The sequence below is a fragment of the Neomonachus schauinslandi genome, chromosome 14, assembly GCF_002201575.2.
Source record: "Neomonachus schauinslandi chromosome 14, ASM220157v2, whole genome shotgun sequence".
Taxonomy (NCBI): domain Eukaryota; kingdom Metazoa; phylum Chordata; class Mammalia; order Carnivora; family Phocidae; genus Neomonachus; species Neomonachus schauinslandi.
Genome location: NC_058416.1, coordinates 90,479,164 through 90,498,935, shown reverse-complemented (window position 1 = coordinate 90,498,935; position 19,772 = coordinate 90,479,164). Strand labels below are relative to the sequence as shown.

General features: G+C 42.0%; 1 protein-coding gene across 1 annotated transcript in view; it reads right to left on the bottom strand.

Moving 5' to 3' along the window:
• Positions 1-19,450, bottom strand: part of PIWIL1 (piwi like RNA-mediated gene silencing 1) — a 30,580-nt gene extending 11,130 nt beyond the window's left edge. The window contains exons 1-17 of the mRNA XM_021698637.1: positions 19,371-19,450; positions 18,773-18,884; positions 14,766-14,891; positions 14,045-14,259; positions 13,572-13,693; positions 13,353-13,433; positions 12,508-12,705; positions 11,962-12,073; positions 5,964-6,090; positions 5,665-5,782; positions 4,831-4,945; positions 3,551-3,738; positions 3,106-3,178; positions 1,512-1,712; positions 1,294-1,397; positions 325-395; positions 13-166 (exon numbers count right to left, since the gene is read on the bottom strand). Coding sequence (XP_021554312.1) covers positions 13-166; positions 325-395; positions 1,294-1,397; positions 1,512-1,712; positions 3,106-3,178; positions 3,551-3,738; positions 4,831-4,945; positions 5,665-5,782; positions 5,964-6,090; positions 11,962-12,073; positions 12,508-12,705; positions 13,353-13,433; positions 13,572-13,693; positions 14,045-14,259; positions 14,766-14,891; positions 18,773-18,884; positions 19,371-19,448 — 2,195 coding nt within the window. The 5' untranslated portion in view covers positions 19,449-19,450. The remainder of the gene's footprint in view (positions 1-12; positions 167-324; positions 396-1,293; positions 1,398-1,511; positions 1,713-3,105; positions 3,179-3,550; positions 3,739-4,830; positions 4,946-5,664; positions 5,783-5,963; positions 6,091-11,961; positions 12,074-12,507; positions 12,706-13,352; positions 13,434-13,571; positions 13,694-14,044; positions 14,260-14,765; positions 14,892-18,772; positions 18,885-19,370) is intronic.
• Between the last annotated feature and the right edge of the window lie 322 nt (positions 19,451-19,772).

Here is a 19,772-nt window from a genome sequence, read left to right as displayed (position 1 = left end):
TTGCATGCTTACTTGTAACCTCTACCAACGGATTTCAGGCAATCCAAAAACTGTGGTACTTCGTAGTTAACCAGTGTTTTCAACTGACCATCTCCTACACCATCCCGATACACGATAATTCGACTAGGCATGTATTCATTGCAGCTATTCCAAGCCCTCAGAGCAGCTGAAAGCAAGCCAGAAAAGTTTTAAATCAATTAACACAGAATAAAAACGGTGTGTTGCTATCAAATTCTGCCCAGAATTTCAACAACATAACTTGAGGATAATTTCCTGAAGACCCCAGTTCAGAGACTAGGAATGGAAACACTATAGGAGACTAACCTTGCAAGCAGACTTTGAGCCCATCTACAAGCTCTTGTCCTCGATCTTGAAATACACAGCGAGAGAACCAGCTGTTCAGAGAGACAAGGACGAGGGTGAGAACGATACTGTCTACAAGTTGTTCCTTCTGAAGCACTTCGCATTTATTTCCTCTCAGCAGCTTGTAATGTTTAACCCTTCTCAAGATACCTGCTAACATTTCCAATACTTTATGAAATCTAAACAGAACAAGACACTCATAACAGCACAAAAGCAGCTTTCTTTTATTACAAATCAATACTATAATTCCCTTGCTGAGGAAAAAATAAAATTTAAACTATGATACCCAGAGACAGCTCATAGGCTTACACCTTAGTACACATAAGGAGCCCACTTCCTGCTCTGCTCTTTAGAAGACATTTGTTACAGATTTCACGCTTGTGAAAGATATAAGACCTAGAGAAACATACCCATTAGCAACATGCTCATGCCAATACATTTTTAATTTCCATCCTTTCCTATTCTTGAAAATTCTCTTAGTTCTAAGAAAAGCACTGAAAAGTAATGATATATGTTGAAACACAAGTGACTGGGTAAACTGAAGTGGATTTTCCAAAATAAAGTTAACACAAAAACTTTAAAGTACATTTCAGCAGTCAAAAAAAATTATTAAAGAAGTCTCAGGGATGGTTGCATTTAATGAGATACACCCTCCCCCAAACAGAAATAATCATAAAATAGCCTGAAATGCAATCTGACTACTATAGATTAAGGGCCAATGAACAAAGTCGAAAACAGCAGGGTAGCTAACTTCTTTTACTTCCCTAACTTTCTTGCTTATCTAATATAAGAAGTTGACAGGTTGTAAAGAAAGAAGGAACACAACCCCAAACCTCGAGCCTTGCAGACCCCCAGAACATCGGCCCTGCATGCCCACCTGCTCCTGCCATGTCTAGCAGTTAATGCATTGCCACCCACCCCTGCACTCACCGGGTCATCCCTTCATTGATACTTGCAACAAATCCTGCAATTGACCTCCGTCCAGCTGTGGTATCGTGGTAACAGTCAATGCCAACTATCATCGCCAGCTTTAGCTTTAACAAAAATACTGCAGTTTTAGATACAACAGAATACCAGCAGTATTTAGAAAGCAAATCCATTTTTCTCAGACAATGAAAACTTTTATGTACCAGTTAAATCAAACTTACAGGCATATCAATCCTCCAAAGCTCCCCTCCCATCTTGCAATTCATCTGCAGGGCGATCTTGGTAGCAATGGCCATGACTGTCTGCTGCTTGCCAAGAGTCCGGGCCACCACACACTGACTCGGAGTAGGGCAATCTGTACACAAGTATTTTTTAATAGCATCGTATTTGTCTTTCCGATTACTCGACAACAGACAAACAACCTGAAACCAAAAGAATGTTCTCATTACAAAGAATCAGGAAGCTGATGAAGCTCAAGGAAGAGAACGGGAGGCAAGCCTGCCCACCGGGCATAAATGTCAGACACGGGTCTCTGCCACAGAGCTGACAAGCAGCACGCTCACTGCTGGGTACTGCCCACTCCACTCACCCAGCGATAGATGCTAATAAATGGAAGGAAACCATGTGAAGCTGATGACTCAAAACTGAACACCATGGGAATTTAGTTAAATATGCTCTAGTACCGCTTGGAATAACTTAGAGGTAGGAAACAGGGCAAAACTAGTGATAACCTACAGGTGGACAAACAGAAGATCTTCTACCATGCTCACAGTTCTCATCTACTGACGACCCACCTAGGCTCATGGCTTTTTCACTTTTAAAGCTCTGGCTTGAGACCCTGATCCCACTATGAAACTTCCCAGTCCATGGGACAGGTCTGGGGACCAGAGTGCCTCATCTAAACACACTCCTGCCGGACATGGGAAGATGTCAAAGAGCACAAACTTCCAGGTCTGAACTGAGTAAGCTCTGGGGATCTACTGTACAGTCAACAATGCTGAGTTGTGCACTTGAGAGGGGCTCAAGCTAGATCTGAAATGTTCTGGGTACAAAACAAGTCAACCTGTAATTTATGTGAGCTGACGGAGGAGGGAGCTAGCCCTGCTGAGATAATCACTCTGCCACATACACACGCATCAAAGGATCCCACTGTACACCTTCAACTCCCAGTGTTTTGCGTCCATTAGATCTCAAACGCTGGAAATCAAACAACCAATTCCTGCCCAATCCAAGTTTGTGTTTAGAGCTGACTCACTGCTGTGTTCTCTGATTTACACTCCCAGATTCTTCCCTCTTTTCTCTCGCCCCCAACAAAATCACTTTGCCATCCCAGGTGTCATTACTGCAGACAACGTAATAGTGCTCTGCCTGTGGCATTTGAGTAGGAGATGAAGGGCTAGAAAGCGAACAGATTAGTTGAAGCCAATTTACTTCTTAGCTTTAAAGCAACGCACATGTGTTGTCTATCATTTCATCTGTCTTGGCCACCTCCTTACTTATCCGGTGGTACGTGTGCTGAACAACCACATACTAACTTCTACTTGTGCGCCTATTCCCCACGGAATTTCATGGAACTAAAGCCTTGGAATCCAAATACCTCTCAGACGGCTCTGTGCCCCCAGCCCTCCTTCACCAACTGCAGCCACACCACTGGGGCCAGCGTTAACAGCGCCACCTTACGGAGGTGAGGTCCGTATTTTCTGTGACCAGGTTGTGAACCGAATTACAGCATTTCAAACTCCAATTCTAAGATTTACAAATGCACTTTTTAGAACAAGTCATTCCAGGACAACTGCCCATGTATCAGTTACTTACTATCTGGGTATCTGATGTAACCTTCTGCTGTAAGACTCTCAAATAGGCTTCAGTTCGATCATCCACTTCAATCCTAGAACGGAAATTCATTATCCAACATTCAGAAAAAGTAATGAAAAATGTACCATGCATAAACAATTTCCCATAGATTATCACACACGAAACACTTCTGTATAAAATAGAAAATAAAAACAAGAGTGGCCATGTAGGCAAAAGGCTGTTTCTAACGCAAACAGCAAAATAAATAATCTGAGAAACCGTATTGCTTGTTTTCTCCCCATTCTCAGTTACTAAAATACATTTCTACATCCCAGTGACAGGGAACTGTATCAGATCTTTAAACAATCTAGTTAATGTGTTTAACATTTTAATCACTTTGGCGTTCCCACACCCTCCAAATGACTACTAATCAATTTTCAGAGTAGAAATGACTTGATAAACTTACATTATTGCTTTTTTCATTTGTATGCCCATGGCTGGTGTAACTTTAAATAGATTTTGTATCAATGAATTGGCTGCTTCATAATTTCTTCGAGTATAGATCAACAGCCAGTTATCTAGCGGCTTAACACTAATTAATGGTGCACCTCTTGTTTCTTTTGACCAATCTGCAAATTGTGGATTGTAATCAAACTAGAAGAAAGTTCAGAGACACTGTGAATTCCGCTGTATGTTCTCAGTGACAAAGCCAACAAGTCTGTAATAAGTCTACCGTGGCATTCTGACCCTTAGGGCACTACTCTTCCATTTGGACTCTAGGGACAAACAAAATGCCCCAGCGGGGGAGAAAGGTACAGAAGTGTGTCCGAGGATGATGGGACCCTGTCACAGCTGGTACACAAGTACTTCTCACCCCAGGCCCTCCCCTCGGTGCTTCCTGCACTCTCCTTCATCTTCTAAGACGTGACAAGGACAGGCGTTACGTCCCTTGTGATAAAGATACAAAACAAACACGGCTTGGAAAGTTAGGCAACTTGATGGAGGTGTTGAGTACTGAAAGCAAGCAAGGCAGAAAGCTAACCAACTCGAAGCCCTGTGACGTGGTGCGAGTTCTCACAGAGGAAACCCCCAGTGCTTCTTCCATGTCCTGCCCACCTCCCCCACACCTGCGGCACAGAGGTGTATACGTTGACCATTTCTACAGGAATAATAAACACAACCGCTGTTAGGACATTAAGCTACATGGTTAGGCTGTTGTTCCTACAACACTTAGAAGGCAGAAGGGCAGTTTTTTATAAAAGGATTTTTAAAGTTCTGGCACTTGCAGTGCTGCCATTACACAAAAATATTTTTATAATCCTCGCTTCCCTTTTCTGAGAAGAAAACATAAAAGGCATCACAATATTTACTATATAACCCTACAAACAAATAGTCCAGGCAAAAATGAAGCCAGATAAATTGGAAGTTTTCCGATAAAAGATCACTTCAGCGGCAGATAAAATACCAACCCGATCACTTACAATTCTTCTCTACCTTAATTTAAGTAATTCTGCTATGAGAAACAAATCAAGCCAGCCTTCAGTGAAGTCTCCCCGGTGCCTGTGAGGACCAAGCTACAGGCTCCCCCATGCCCGCCTCCTTGCTCCCAGGAGTTGACAGAGTGGAAGTGGGAGGAGAGAAGAGGAGGTTAGGAACACAGACTGCCATGTAACAGGGTTTTCCTACTAAATTAACTGTGAACCAGACCCAAATCTGATGGGATTGACAACTGAAGAACTGCCTTACTGTTTTTCCACCTTGGTGAATCTTTTCTGCTTGCAAAATTCTTCCTGAGAAGGACAGTAAGTTGGAGTCAAAGCTCAAACCCCAGTCTCGAAGCTCCCTCTGAACATTATCATCTCTGTAAATTTAACATATTTACGTACCACTCAACATAAGCAAACACAGCAAAAACAGACACACGCAAACAGAGATCCACGCCAACCTATGATACGTTTTCCTGTTTCTCTCAGGACTGAAATCCCAGAGAGAATGCCAAGAAAACAGGCTCTCCACTTCTCCCTCATCGTGTCTCTGTGTCTCTTCAGGATGGACTTTAACTTATAATTTTTTTTTTTTTAAGATTTTTTTTTAATTTATTTATTCATGAGAGACAGAGAGAGAGAGAGAGAGAGAGAGAGGCAAAGGGAGAAGCAGGCTCCCAAGGAGCAGGGAGCCCGATGCGGGACTCGATCCCAGGACCCCGGGATCATGACCTGAGCCGAAGGCAGACGCTTAACCATCTGAGCCACCCAGGCGCCCTAACTAATTCTGATGCCCAAACTACCTTCCCTTCAAAGTAAACCCCTCTATGTTAAAGAGAGAAAATAAATTTGTCCAAGACATTTCACCTTCTGCTTTATTGCCTTTTGCTAATAGAACTAGAAAAGGCCACGGGCTACAGAGTTTAACTTTAATATTCCCTGACAAAGAGCAGGCTCACCTAGAAACACAAAGAACCCCACCCCAAATACTGCAAATACAAAAGAAAAACAAAATGACTTTCTCCTCTCACTCCCCCAACCCACAGAAAATAATACAAAACTGGATCCATGCCCCAGTGGGATGCAGAGGACTTACTTATGAATATAATCAATGAGTCTTCCCACTTCACGCTGCCTTTGTTCTGGAGTCAGTCTTGTATGAACAGCTAAGTCTTTCATCACATTAAAATCATTACGCATCTTATCGGTTAGACCTTCAAATAAAATGTTGAAAGGTGTATCACTAGACAAACAAGGATCACGTCTCAATATTTGGAGTGCAAACTGGTGAAGAGTGAGGGAAAGTGCAAGGAGAAGCAGCAGCAGGAAGGGCTTTTCCAGGGGCTGATGGGGCTCCTAGGAGAGACAGGGAAGGCAGCCCCACTGCAGCGGTACCTGTAAGATAGCAGAGTTCTGGAATGAGCATCGCAGGGCCTGGCAAGGTGCCACCAGGGCCTCGTCTTCTCTTTGGTTGACTGACCAGAACAGGTTGCTTCAAGTCGGTGATTTCTTGGTTGTATTGCTAGTTAAGAAAAGAAGGTAACACTGTTCATGTAAATGTCTTTAGTAACAGATCAATGGACAAAGAAAAAGGGATTTTTTTTTTTAAATTGAGAATTGATGCCAATAGCAAAGTAAAGCTTCAAAAGTGCATCTTTAATCCTACTAGAATGACTTGTCATTTATAGGTGTTACTGAGTACCTCATCTTTCTTCCTAAAAACTAGAGCCTCACTGCCCTTGACCATCTAAATTCTGAATTTTAGTCTCAGTTCACTCAGTGATTTTTTTGGTTTAGAAACAGAGAAGCCTGTGTATCTCTGGGTCCTTACGACAGAATTCCTCCAAAACCACTAGTTATTACAGTGAAAAGTGGTATTAGGAAACAAGCCCTGAAATAACAATACATGAGGTGAAGGAAGAGGTTTGCATGCCAGAGAACATTTTTAATTAGGAAAAGTTTTTACAGAAGGTAGAAGGTGAATTTCAATTCAGTAGTCTTTTTATTTAAAAGATTTGATGAACCATGAGGGACTCTGGACTCCGGGAAACAAACTGAGGGTTACAGAAAGGAGGGGTGGGGGGTGGGGCAGCTGGGTGACGGGCATTAAAGATGATGTGATGAACACTGGGTGTTATATGCAACTAATGAATCACTGAACACTACATCAAAAACTAATGATGTACTACTATACGTATATGATATATGATTAAAAAAAAACAAAAACCAACAACAAAGAGATTTTATTTGAGAGCGAGCAAGCACGAGAGGGGGACGGTCAGAGGGAGATGCAGACTCCCAGCTGAGCGGGCAGCCCGACATGGGGCTCGATCCCAGGACCCTGAGATCATGACCTGAGATGCTTAACTGATTGAGCCACCCAGGCACCCCTCAATTCAATAGTCTTAAGATTCCCCACATGCAATCACTAAGGTAAGTTTTCACAACTGGTAAAAAACCAAAAAACAAAAACTGCTGACTTTGGTGAGTTCACATATATGCATGAGATGGCTTGAGGGCCTCAGGCCTCCAGCCCTGGAACCAGGACAGGCTTCCTTGTGTCATCTCCGCTAGTTTCCGGCCCAATGTTCTTGAGACCCTCTTTCCCAGCATCTCCTGTATGCTCTCTTTTCACTTTCAGAGAAGAAGGTGTATCACTAGATACAGCACACAAGGGCTGAGCACCGTGACGGCCGTTCACCAGCAGAGAAGTACTTCTTGTCCTTATTCCCGTCCGATGCCAAGGTCCAGGCCACCTACCCTTAGGAACTAAGAGACTGTGAATTCTAGTCTGTTCTGACCTTGTCCTATACTGAACTCTTTACCAACCATTCAGGGAAAAAGCTCATTTTCCTATTTTGGGTAAGGAAATTTCAAGAACCCTCTTATCTGACAGCTGCTCCATGTGCCTACACTACGTATTTCATCACACCATCTTCTTTATCGGGGTCCACCCACTGAATGCCCCCTCCCTTGCATGTCACTTACTGGGTGCACACATGAGCAAGAGTGTGGGAGTGGAGTCAGATGCATTCCTACGTCCACTCTATCTCACCAATGGGCCTTCAGTGCATAGTTCCTTGTTATACAACTTAGGGATCCCCTTCCTACATTCTTAGGGCCCAAACAAAAGCCTGTCAGTTCTTTTAACATCTTCCCCTACATCTAAAAACCTAGTACTTTCACTTGCATTTAACATTACTGTCAAACCTTTTCTTTTAAAAACTGACCATGATCCTCCCTTTCAAAGGCCCTTCTCTCTCCCACTCTGAGTGCTTCTTAAAATAGGTTTTTTAATGCAGAACATCCAAGCCATCACTTATCAGGAAAACTGTATCTCTACTAGGAAGTCCCAAGAAAGCTGTGATTCTTTGAAACATTTCAAACCTCACCCCATTCTGACTGACTCTATCTACTGAAGACGCCCAGTCAGCCCTGGCTGTGAGAGAAGTCTTCTGAAATCATCTGAGCTGAGACTAAGCCTAAGAACACGAGTCAGGTGCGCACAGTGTCCCAGGCAGCAGGAGCCTGGGGTCAGAGGAGATGGCCAGGGCAAGCAAGGAGGCAGGCGAGCACCAACACGCAGGCAGGGGCTACGTCACTCAGGGTCTCACTGGACACACACCAGTGCACGTCTATACTGTGGGTAGAAGAAAAACATCAGAACTGTAGGAGTTTGAAAGTGGATCAGAAAGCAGGAGAAATGCAAACGGAGACCAGCTGAATGGGCACAGGGTCCACCCAGAAGAGGGCGGCCAGAGGAGGAGGAGGATGGAGGCATTTCAGACAGCGAGGCCTCCAGCGTCGCTGCAGGGTGAGAAGAGGCATGCAGGTCTGAGGCTTTAACTACCTGTTATGCATGTGTTCACTCACTCAGACACCCAAGTGCCTTCCAAGGCACTAGGGGGACATAAACCACAAAACCCCTGACCTTGTGGAAGTTACAGTCTCTGCGCTGATCAAGAGCACTGCACACAGGCCAGGTCAGGGGCCAGAACTCATTCAGCGTTGGTCACATGGAAGGGGTCTTTGAGATGTGCACTTACTGAGAACAAATAAGCTTAGACACGTCTGGGCTAGAGCTAGAAATCTGAGAACCGTGAACATAGCACAGACGAGTCTGGAGATCACCTAAAAAGTTACTGTGGAGTAACTGGGGGTTCCAGGCAGAACCTTGAGGTATGTCAACCAGTAGAAGCCGCTTAGACAGCAGTAAGCTGGCGCGTAAGACTCACTGCTAGTCAGAGAAGGAGAATGTCCCCTGGCCTGGCTTCAGGTGGAAGCCAAACTTTCCACGGGTGTCTCCTTTGCAATTGCTGTTGATATATACCGGCACTTCCTGTCACGACAGGGATTAGGAAACTAGAGAAAAATGCTCATTTCTCACAGTAACTCTCACACCCAGAATGAATCTAGGTTAAACATGGCTGCGGTTCTCAAGGAGTTAAGAGGGTGAAAACAGTGGTAGGGAAATCAGGCTGAGATGGCCCCTGGCCTGTTTTCATTTTGCCCAAAAGAAGAGCAGCTCTTAATGCGGCTTCTCAGAGAGTCATTTCCCTCCAGAGTGCCGTCTGACCTTTTCGTTCATAGCAGAGCAGCTGAAGCTCAGGCAACAGTACACGGTACAAAGACATTTCGAGGCCACCAGTCTGATGTGTAATTCTGACATAAGACACAAACATGTAACAGCTTCTTTACCCAGCTTTTTAGAAATAGGAAATGTACTGAAAGTGGGGAAAAATGAGATAAATCTTAGCACTTAAAAGACAAGCATTAAGATTTTAACTGATTCATGTTTTAGAAATACTCCTTCTGCACTTGTAACTGAGCATATCAAATGGAATGCAACTTTCTAAGGATACGTGGCCAGACCTGCTTATCCCTGAACAACAACGTTAGTGTGTGTTCTGATGTAAACACTGTACTTTCTTCTAGTTGGCAGTAGGTCTTTCTTGCTATTTGCCTCTGCTGTTTTTTCAAGGATTACCACACCCACAGCTAGAATCATCTGTATGAAACTAGGGTTAGAAAATCACACAATAAAATGATCTAGCCTATATGAAACAAGGTGAATTTGTCAATATGTAGAACAAAAGTTGAATTAACCCACACACTAACAATGAAGCAGCAGAAAGAGAAATCAAGGACTCCATCCCATTCACTATTGCACCAAAACCCGTAAGGTATCTAGGAATAAACCTAACCAAAGGGGCAAAAGATTTATACTCTGAAAAGTATAGAAACTCATGAAAGAAACTGAGGAAGACACAAAGAAATGGAAAATTGTTCCACGCTCATGGAGTGGAAGAACAAATATTGTTAAAATGTCTATATTACCCAGAGCAATCTATACATTCAAAGCAATTCCTATCAAAATACCATCCACTTTTTTCAAAGAAATGGAACGAATAATCCTAAAATTTGTATGGAACCAGAAAAGACCCTGAATAGCCAGAGGAATGTTGAAAAAGAAAAGCAAAGCTGGCAGCATCACAATTCCGGACTTCCAGCTCTATTACAAAGCTGTCATCATCAAGAAGTATGGTACTGGCACAAAAACAGACACATGGATCAATGGAACAGAACAGAGAGCCCAGAAATGGACCCTCAACTCTATGGTCAACTAATCTTCAACAAAGCAGGAAAGAATAGCTGATGGAAAAGGGACAGTCTCTTCAATAAATGGTGCTAGGAAAATTGGGACAGCCACACACAGAAGAATGAAACTGGGCCATTTCCTTACAGCACACACAAAAATAAATTCAAAATGGATGAAAGATCTCAATGTGAGATAGGAATCCATCAAAATCCTTGAGAACAGAGACAGCAACCTCTGTGACCTGGGCCACAGCAACTTCTGGCTAGACACGTCTCCAAAGGCAAAGGAAACAGCAAAGGCAAAAAAAATGAACTACTGGGACTTCATCAAGATAAAAAGCTTTTGCACAGCAAAGGAAACAGTCAACAAAACTAAAAGGCAATTGACAGAATGGGAGAAGATATTTGCAAATGTCTTATCAGGTAAAGGGCTAGTATCCAAAATCTATAAAGAACTTATCAAACTCGACACCCAAAGAACAAATACTCCAGTCAAGAAATGGGCAGAAGCCATGAACAGACATTTCTGCAAAGAAGACATCCAAATGGCCAACAGACACATGAAGAAATGCTCAACATCACTCGGCATCAGGGAAATGCAAATCAAAACCTCAATGAGATACCACCTTACACCACTCAGAATGGCTAAAATTAACAAGTCAGGAAATGAACAGATGGTGGTGAGGATGCGGAGAAAGGGGAACCCTCTTACATTCACCGTTGGTGGGAATGCAAGCTGGTGCAGCCACTCTGGAAACAGTATGGAGGCTCCTCAAAAAATAATAGAACTACCCGATGACCCAGCAATTGCACTACTGGGTATTTACCCCAAAGATACAAATGTGAGGATCAGAAGGGGTACATGCACCCCAATGTTTCTAGGAGCAATGTCCACAATAGCCAAACTGTGGAAAGAGCTCAGATGTCCACCGACAGATGAATGGATAAAGATGTGGTTCATATATACAATGGAATATTACCTCAACCATCAAAAAATGAAATCTTGCCATTTGCAACGACATGAATAGAACTAGAGAGTATCATGCTAAGTGAAATAAGTCAGTCAGGGAAAGACAAATACCATATGGTTTCACTCATACGTGAAATTCAAGAAACGAAACAGATGAACATAGAGGACAGGAAGGAAAATTTTAAAATAAGATGAAATCAGAGAGGAAGACAAACCATAAGAGACTCTCTTAACTACAGGAAACAAACTGAAGGTTGTTAGATGGGAGGCAGGTGGGGAGATGGGTAATTAGGTGAGGGGCATTATGGAGGGCATGTGATATAATGAGCACTGGGTGTTATACGCAACTGATGAATCACTAAATTCTACCCTCGAAACTAATAATACAGTATATGCTAACTAAACTGAATTTAAATAAAGAATAAAAACAGAGTTGACCCATATGCAGATTTAGCAGAACTGACAACTGGGGATGTAGCTATCTTCAACCCCCACCCCTGGGTGAAGTTAAGGAAGTGTTCATTACAGATACGGGTCAGTACAGTAAACTTGTGTTGTTCATTACCAATGACCCTGTTTGTCCTCCACAAGCTTAAAACCAAATACAAGCTTTCATTCTACTGGGAAAAAGAAAACAGGACCAAGCACTCCTCGTGTGATAATGAGCTAGACTATGCTATGATTGCCTTAATAAATATATTTATATACAGTTTCCAAAGCAAGTTGTTCCCTGTGTACAAGAAAATCCCACTGAAAATAGTTCACATTTTTCCTAAGGCCTAAATACTTCACATGAAAAAGATAAAGCCAACATGACCTTCTTACCTTCCTGTAGTACTCTAAGAAACTGACTTCAGAACCATCTGCTTTCTTAAAGGTACTCTTTGGATTCTGGTCCCAGTCAATATCATCTACTCTGTAGGTCTTATTGTTATATCTGTGGAATGGTTGAGATTTATTAGTATTTGATTAGAATGGTAGAAAGGGTATTAAGAGGTGGCTAGATGGAGATAGTATGCAGTCTCTAAAAAATAAACCTCCAGATCACTTAGTAATGTATGACGTCACGGGAATAGAAAGGGAAAATTTCTTAAAGACCATGCTAGATTGGGGGGGGGGGGAACTGAATAAAGAACTACTAGAAAATAAAACAAAGACTAAAAAGAAGTCATTAGATCTTTGTCCTTTTCAAAGGAGCATTCTCCCCCTGACAACTTGCGTCTTGAGAAAGGTCACAAACACCCTTTCCCCGTTTTCATGCTATTTCCACTCCTCCACCGTAAACCCTACTTTCTAACAGGATGAAATAGAAAGCTACAGGATCTTAAGACTTGCAAAATGATTATTTTGTATTTTAAAAAGCAGTCTTACTTGGTAAGAACAATTAGACCTATTAGTTCTTTAGAAACTTGTTCTTGAAATTTATGTTCTTCTGTTTGATGATATAAGTTGAACATGAAATCTAACACGGTTTCACTGCGAAGGACTTTATGACTGACGTCAGTGCAAAGCATGATGTTGTTCTCGTACTGAAGAATAGAGGTGGTGAAGCCAGGCCAGATCACCAACCTGTCAAACAGAATGAGAGCTATGAAGTGACCCCTATGAATGACACTAACATGTTCTGTGTATATCAAGTTGTGTTATTCTCCTTTATTAACTACGTCTAAAGTACAAAAGTTTTTGAATTGAGTAAGTTTAGTTATTTCTAGGTTTTACATGGATCCAGATAAAGATCCCTCTTTTTAAGATCCTCAACAATGAACATTATTTTATAGTATAATAATTTAAGTTCCACTTTGAATACACTAACTTTATTCGATGATTTTTTATGTTGGTAAGACTTGAAAAAGTTGCCAGTCTAACTGAAAGCATCTGTAGTTATTATAATAAACCTAAAAACTGTGTGTGCTGCACTTGGATACACTATAGGAACTTCTGAAACAATCTTCATTAGCTCATAAATTTTGTTCCCCAAGAGCAAATACAAACTTAGTGTTGGACAACTCTTCACGCTTCCCTAGTGATAGATGAACAGCATGTGATTTTTTTTAAATCCAAGTATTCTAGGATGTCTCCTTTAAGTTAAATGTTTACTTAAAATGATTGGTACCATTAATAGCCACAGTAATAAATTTGATTATTTCAAATTAGAGCATCGCTTTCAAAGTCTGTAATTATGCCTAAGGAACAGAAAGCTTCCATTTCATACAAACCTATGATTTGGAATATCGATTGGGTCACTTGGGTTATAGTAATTCCGTCCAATTTGCTGTAAATTCATGATCTTTAAGAGCCTAGAAATTGAAAGGTCAGAAGAGAGGAGTAAATACTGGTAAGTATCTCTAATGCACAGGGACTCACCACACCGATCTTTCAACTCTTCTCTAGGTTTTCAATTTTCTTAGTAAAATGTTAAGAAAACACTAACATACCTCCTGAAAATAATATTATAGAACTGCAAACAAGTTGGTGATGTAGGTGGGAGTTCATTTGTTAAGGTGATTGTTATCCTCACATGCTCTCCATTTCGGGTCTGACTAAACACTTCAGTAACCTGAGCCAAAGGAGTGGAAAACCAAACTTTTAATTGTTAAAAGAAACTAATAACCCCAATTACGTAATTCCTGCTAGTAAGTCAGCAATGAAAAGTATGGGAAAGTTTTAAATTAAAAAAAGAATGACTATGAGAAGAGTGTTTACGGGCCCATATTATATTTGTCATCAAGTTATTCAGGTAGATTTGAAAATGAAACAATAATACCAAAGTCCCCTCTGGGTTCATTATACACACCATAAGACAGAAGACCACTGGAGTTTCTCTAAAAGCTACCCTACATTGTGGCAGTTCTGCTCTGAAGTGGAAATCCTTCATCACCCTCTCCCCAACCCAACATTTTAAAATAACCTTGTGCTGTAGTCTTTTAGGTAAAAATAGTATTGTTCCATCAAAAGCATGACACCTTCCAATTAAATCTTCATGTTGAAAAAGAAGAGCTGAGCGGAGTCTTCTGGCTTCCATCAGCGGGTTATAGTCAATGTGATACTGATATAAGGCCCACTGGGGACGGGACGTCAATCGAAAATGGTTAGTGCTCAGCCTTACTATAATACCTGAAGAACCTGTAAAAGCGAGTCACGTTTCATTAACGCAATAACGAGTTTATTCTTCCCTGAAATCTTTCCTACCATGACAAGGCAGACACAGTTCTATAAACAAAAGGCTAGGAATAGGATATGACACTGAAGTTCTCAGATATCTGACTTTGAGGACGACTATCCTATCCAGGTAAGTTGCTACAAGCATTTGTTTAGGAATAAATCCTCCTTAGACCAAGTAATTTACAACAGAACCAACCAAATCTCTCTATGGCAAAAAGTTTTAAAAGAAAAAAGTTACGTAACACTTAGTAAAACATTCCAGTGCAGCTGAAGACACTAATAACCTATTTCATCAAAGCCAAGAGAGAGAGGGAAATGGAAAAGCCATGCAGGATCCTGACCAAATGTGCCTTTTCTTCCTACTACTGCATCATACAAGTAAATACGTGAAGTAAAGGGCTTCAATTCAGTGTCCTGTATACTGGAATAGTAATCCCAGGAAACTGCATTCTTCATAATTAACCCACCTGTTTTTGATTCTTTAACATGGTCAAGGTTCTGTCTTGTATTCACACCAAGATCATGAAAGTCTCTACGACGACCTCCTCTCTCTGCTAACGATAACTCCTGAAATCCAGCAGATATCTGGAGCTCTTAAAAAAAAAATGATACCCTATGTCACATGAAACATGAAATAAAGAATGATGAAATTAATTCCCAAAGTACATGAAACCCAAAAGCTACAGAGGTGCTACAGATAACATACAGGAATTCCATCAGAACGTTTTATGTATCTGCTGGCCAAACAGAGGACCTTAGCTATGACTTCTTGAAAGCCTCCTTGCCACTGCCCCAGCCAAACTCAGTTGCTCCCCTGTAAGACATACATCCCTGTAAAAAACTAAGACAACTGGGCCCAGCATTCAAGAACTCAGGAGCACACTTGTTGACTGGGAAATCATTATTCTGTACTGCTAAGTTCTGATAACAACCTAAGTAAGAGCCTAAACAGCAGTGTTTTTCATGGTTTTATGACACACTTATCGCTGTAGCAATTGGTGGTTCATAGGTTTTAATGTGCAAATGTCCAGAGTGTCATTTCCTCACTAATTCCCTTAAGAACAGATGGGATCATCCTGTGCGTACCCCATGGCCACCATACACATGGCCTAGTGGGATAGGTTAGCTAGCAGTTCATGTGGTTTCAAAAGCTGGTTGTAATTTCCAGAATTATTAAATCCTTCAATTTGTACAACATACGAAGTACCTCCTGTCAACAGTATGATGTGGGCCAAAGAATGAAGATGGGTTTTGTCGTCTGGCATTACAATTGTAGCTTTCAGTTAACGGGGACCATACCTCAAGTACCAGAGACTTTAGTGGACTTCCCAATCTCTCAGTCTTCTTTTTAAAAATAGGTTTTTTTAGAGTCGTGTACCTAATGGACTACAATTCCACCTTCCCTGCAGGTAAGGACGGCCTAAGAGATTTACCAGAAGTTACTGGATCACCCTCTGGGAAAGTGCCTTGAGAGGGAGTCAGTAGCCAGCGTTTATGTCCTCTGGACCCCTTGCCCTGCCAATCTTGCCTGGAATCTGGATGTGATCACCAAACCTAAGTCTTAATGACAGAAGTCGGGACAAAAGAACAAAACGACTGAAAAGCCCAGTTTTCTTCTAACCACAAATGCCAGGACTAGCCCCGAATTGCCAACTTCTGGACTTTTTCGTTAGAGAAGGAACAGCGGCTTGAACAAAATATTGGTTCCTGATATATTCTGGAAGCAAGTTACTCTAACGTGAGCTTCACCTTCCTTACCTGAAAAACTGACGAACTTCACAGGCATGTCAGTCTTACATGAAGATGTAATTTATAAAAGCCCTTTAAAGGTGTTGTTAAATGTGTTGGTTCTTATACCTCAGGATAGTCAGAGGCTCTATTTAAAAGTCTTTTAAATATAGAGCTGTTCTGTTTCCCTTGAGTTTTTTTATCCCAGAGACTTTCAATTTAAAGTAGCCTTGGCCTTGGGTGATTAACTATACTAACACAAGCCAGGCATACTGAATCCAAGCTGGTAACAGTAACAGGTCAAAGAGGCTTTTTTCCTGAAAAATGTGAATTTATCTTAAAATTCAGTTCTGGATATAAAAACCTGACTGTAAGTTTCTGAATATAAACAGTGATGAAGTCTGTTTCCCTCTACATACAGCACAACTTTTATACTTAGCCAAAGTTTGCGTGTCAATCTGTAAAGTGGACAGGTTTCAGAATGAATAAAATTGGAAAGCTTGCTAATTATAAGGATACCTCACTTTATTGTGCTTCACAGATACTGCAGTTTTTACAACTGAAGATTTGTGGCAACCCTGTGGTAAACAAGTCTACCGGTACCATTTTTCCAACATTTGCTTATTTCATTTGTGTTACATTTTGGCGATTCTCACACCATTTCAAACTTTTTCATTATTATATTTGTTATGGTGATCTGTGATCAGTAATTCCAACTTGCTGAAAAACTCAAATAATGGTTAGCATTTCTTAGCAATACGTACATCGTTTAGACGTAACGTTACCGCACACTTAATAGACTATGGTATGGTGTCAACTTTTATATACCCTGGGAAACTGAACAATTCATTTGACTCGCTTTATGATTTTGCTTTATTGCACTGGTTTGGAACCAACCTGCAGTATCTCCCAGGTGTGCCTAGAATTTCCCTTCCCATGTAGCTGCTGGAGTGATTAAAAACACAAATCAGATGTTGCTACTGCTGTTTACGAGCCCTCCACGTATCCATGCCCCATTTAAAGAATGAAAATCACGGTCCTAAGCGAGGTCTCATTTACAATAAATCTGTTAAACTTGTCTATTTCTAAAATTTAGTAGATACTTGAACATTTATGACAAATACTTCTCAGATATAATCCTTACAACAGCAGTGAAAAGTTGTGAAATAGGGCCTTGCATTTGTTATTCCAGGTATTATTTATTCCTCATAGTGACCGTTACATAAAAAGTTAGATACTAGCTTTTTAGAGATCAGAGTTCAGACTTTCATAGAAACTCAGGTATTAAGATTAAAGAAGAAACTGAGTCAAATCCTATACATTTAAAGAGATGAGTGCCCATGACTGAATTCTCATCAGACATCTTGAAAAATAACACACCTTGTTTGAGGGGGAAAAAAAAAAGTAACAAATAATTGGATAAAAAGACCCTCTAGCCCTGACTCTTCAAAAGCAGCACTAGTAACTGATGTTTTTCTGCAAACTTGTCTATACAAAAGCATATACAATCACGTGTATTCATTAAAGATACGAAGCTAATGCTGTTCTACCACTTGGTTCGTATGATGGAGCGCAGCTGGTGCAGGGACGCTCTACGGATACAGGACAGCGGCTGCGACTCCTACTGCTCAGGTGTTTGCAGGGTGGGCACCGAGCAGAACAGTCAGCACCCTCCCAGTCTGACGGCTGCATTCCCATGAGGGGACCTACTAGTGAATGGTACCATCGCGGCTGCTACGTGGGACAAGATGCCATCCAAAAGCTGGTACACCTCTACAAGCCCACAGGGAGCAGCATGTTTTCCAACTGTCAGCGTTTGTAAAATGGCAAAAAATAAAATGGTGCAGCACAAACAGCAACAGCCTTTATCTCCCTTGTCCACTCTCCCCCCGGCTGCTGGACATGGTGGGTGGGTTTCCCAAGAGCGCTCTGTGTGCGGAGAGACTGGCCCGCTGTCATTTCAGGAAGTTTCCAGGGTGCCCAGCAGTGGTCACAGCACAGCTTACACCGCCCTAAGACCTTCGATTCATCCTCTACTGTTCATGGACGTCACCGGCTGTGATGAAACACCTGAGGAGGTGGGAACGTAGCGCAAGGAGTAAAGCAGCTCTGTCTCCTCGCTATCCGGCCGCCTCCACACTAGTTTCCCACGCCCATCCCAGCTGGAAAGCCACGTCCTTACATTAATTCCCCGTGTGCATAGGGGTGTTTCCTGTATCAAAACCAAATGTAACTGTAGAAAAATCTTACATCAAGCATCCAAATACTTCATGTTTATAACAAAGCACAGAAAAAACACAATTTTTGGAATCAGAACTGGTGTTCTGACCTCACCAGCGGTCCTAATTTTGGCCTTGGTTTTTGCACTCAAGAAACAGGGCAAGCCAGTACAACACAAAGGAAACCAAAGTTACAAATGTTAAAGACAATCCAGCTTGTGACGAAATCACTAAAGATGCCAAAACAGTGTTCTCAAATGACTAATGAAAAAGCACATGTATGCTTAGTTTAGAACTTAATCGCTCTCTGAGAGCGAACACAGGGCCCTGGCAAGAATATCCTTTTTCACCTCCAAGGAGAAAAGAAATCCTGTGGCACTTTCCTTAAGTACAGGCTGCACAGCCGAGAGAGGGCCTGTTCTTCCTGAAGGACTGCCGGGACCCCTTACAGCGACTCTGGACCCCGGCTACCATCTCCCGTCTACTACTGCGCTCGCACATGACGTCTTTTTACCCCCCCCCTTCACCTTGGGACTTGGCTGTTGCTCCTACTGCTCCTCTCTGTCGTCCACGGCCAACTAATTCCCCTTCTGCTGCCGGCTGCTGAGGCCTGGGCTGGACGTAGCCAGGCTGCTGACTCTACGGCGACAGATGCAAACAAACGGCATGCTTTTCATGTCAAAAGGTCACAGGTCAGAGGAGACAGTCTTCAACAAGTCTAAGACATTCAAAGAGAACTGACCTACGCTGGTAACCAAGTATCGTATTCCTATAGAGAAGTTTCTTCAAGAAGGGTCACTAACTGGGGGATGGGCATGAAGGAGGGCATGTGATGTGATGAGCACTGGGTGTGATACACAGTGATCAATCACTGAACTCTACCTCTGAAACTAATACTACACTATATGTTAATTGAATGTCACTAAAATTTAAAAAAAAAGAGTCACTAACTAAAGAACCAGCTCTTCAGATGCTCAGGAAATAAAACAGGATCATCCTTGTTCGGCTCCTATGTCCTTCACAGGACAGTTTTTAAACTTATCTTCAACAGCCTAAGCTGATAAAGACGTAGCAGGTTTTTGTTTTTCGGGTACACGTTGTGTAGGTGAAAGGTAGAGCACTTACCGCAGTGGCCCCCACGTGCTGCACCGTCTCCTGCCCCCGGGCCCGTCCTCTGGCTCTGGCTCTGGCTCGCCCAGTCATTCTTCTTCCTCAAGGGGAAACAGTTGTAAAGACAACACAACACACACAACTACGTTTGACGGTTTCTACAATGTTCCCTTTAGATGTATTGAAGATTCCACAGTAAGCTCCTGAATCAGCACCTATTTTTCTAGCCTCTCCTAACAGAGTTGAAGGCAATACCCCTGCCTTCAACAAACACAAGTCCTTACTGTGCACTGGGCGGTGTGCTGGGTGGCAGGGCTAAAGTGCAAGACTTGTTTTAATATAGACTTCCATTTTTTGTCGAATTACTATCTCAACCAGACTTTGGAAAAACTGTTAAAGAGACGTCGGAGGGCCGGT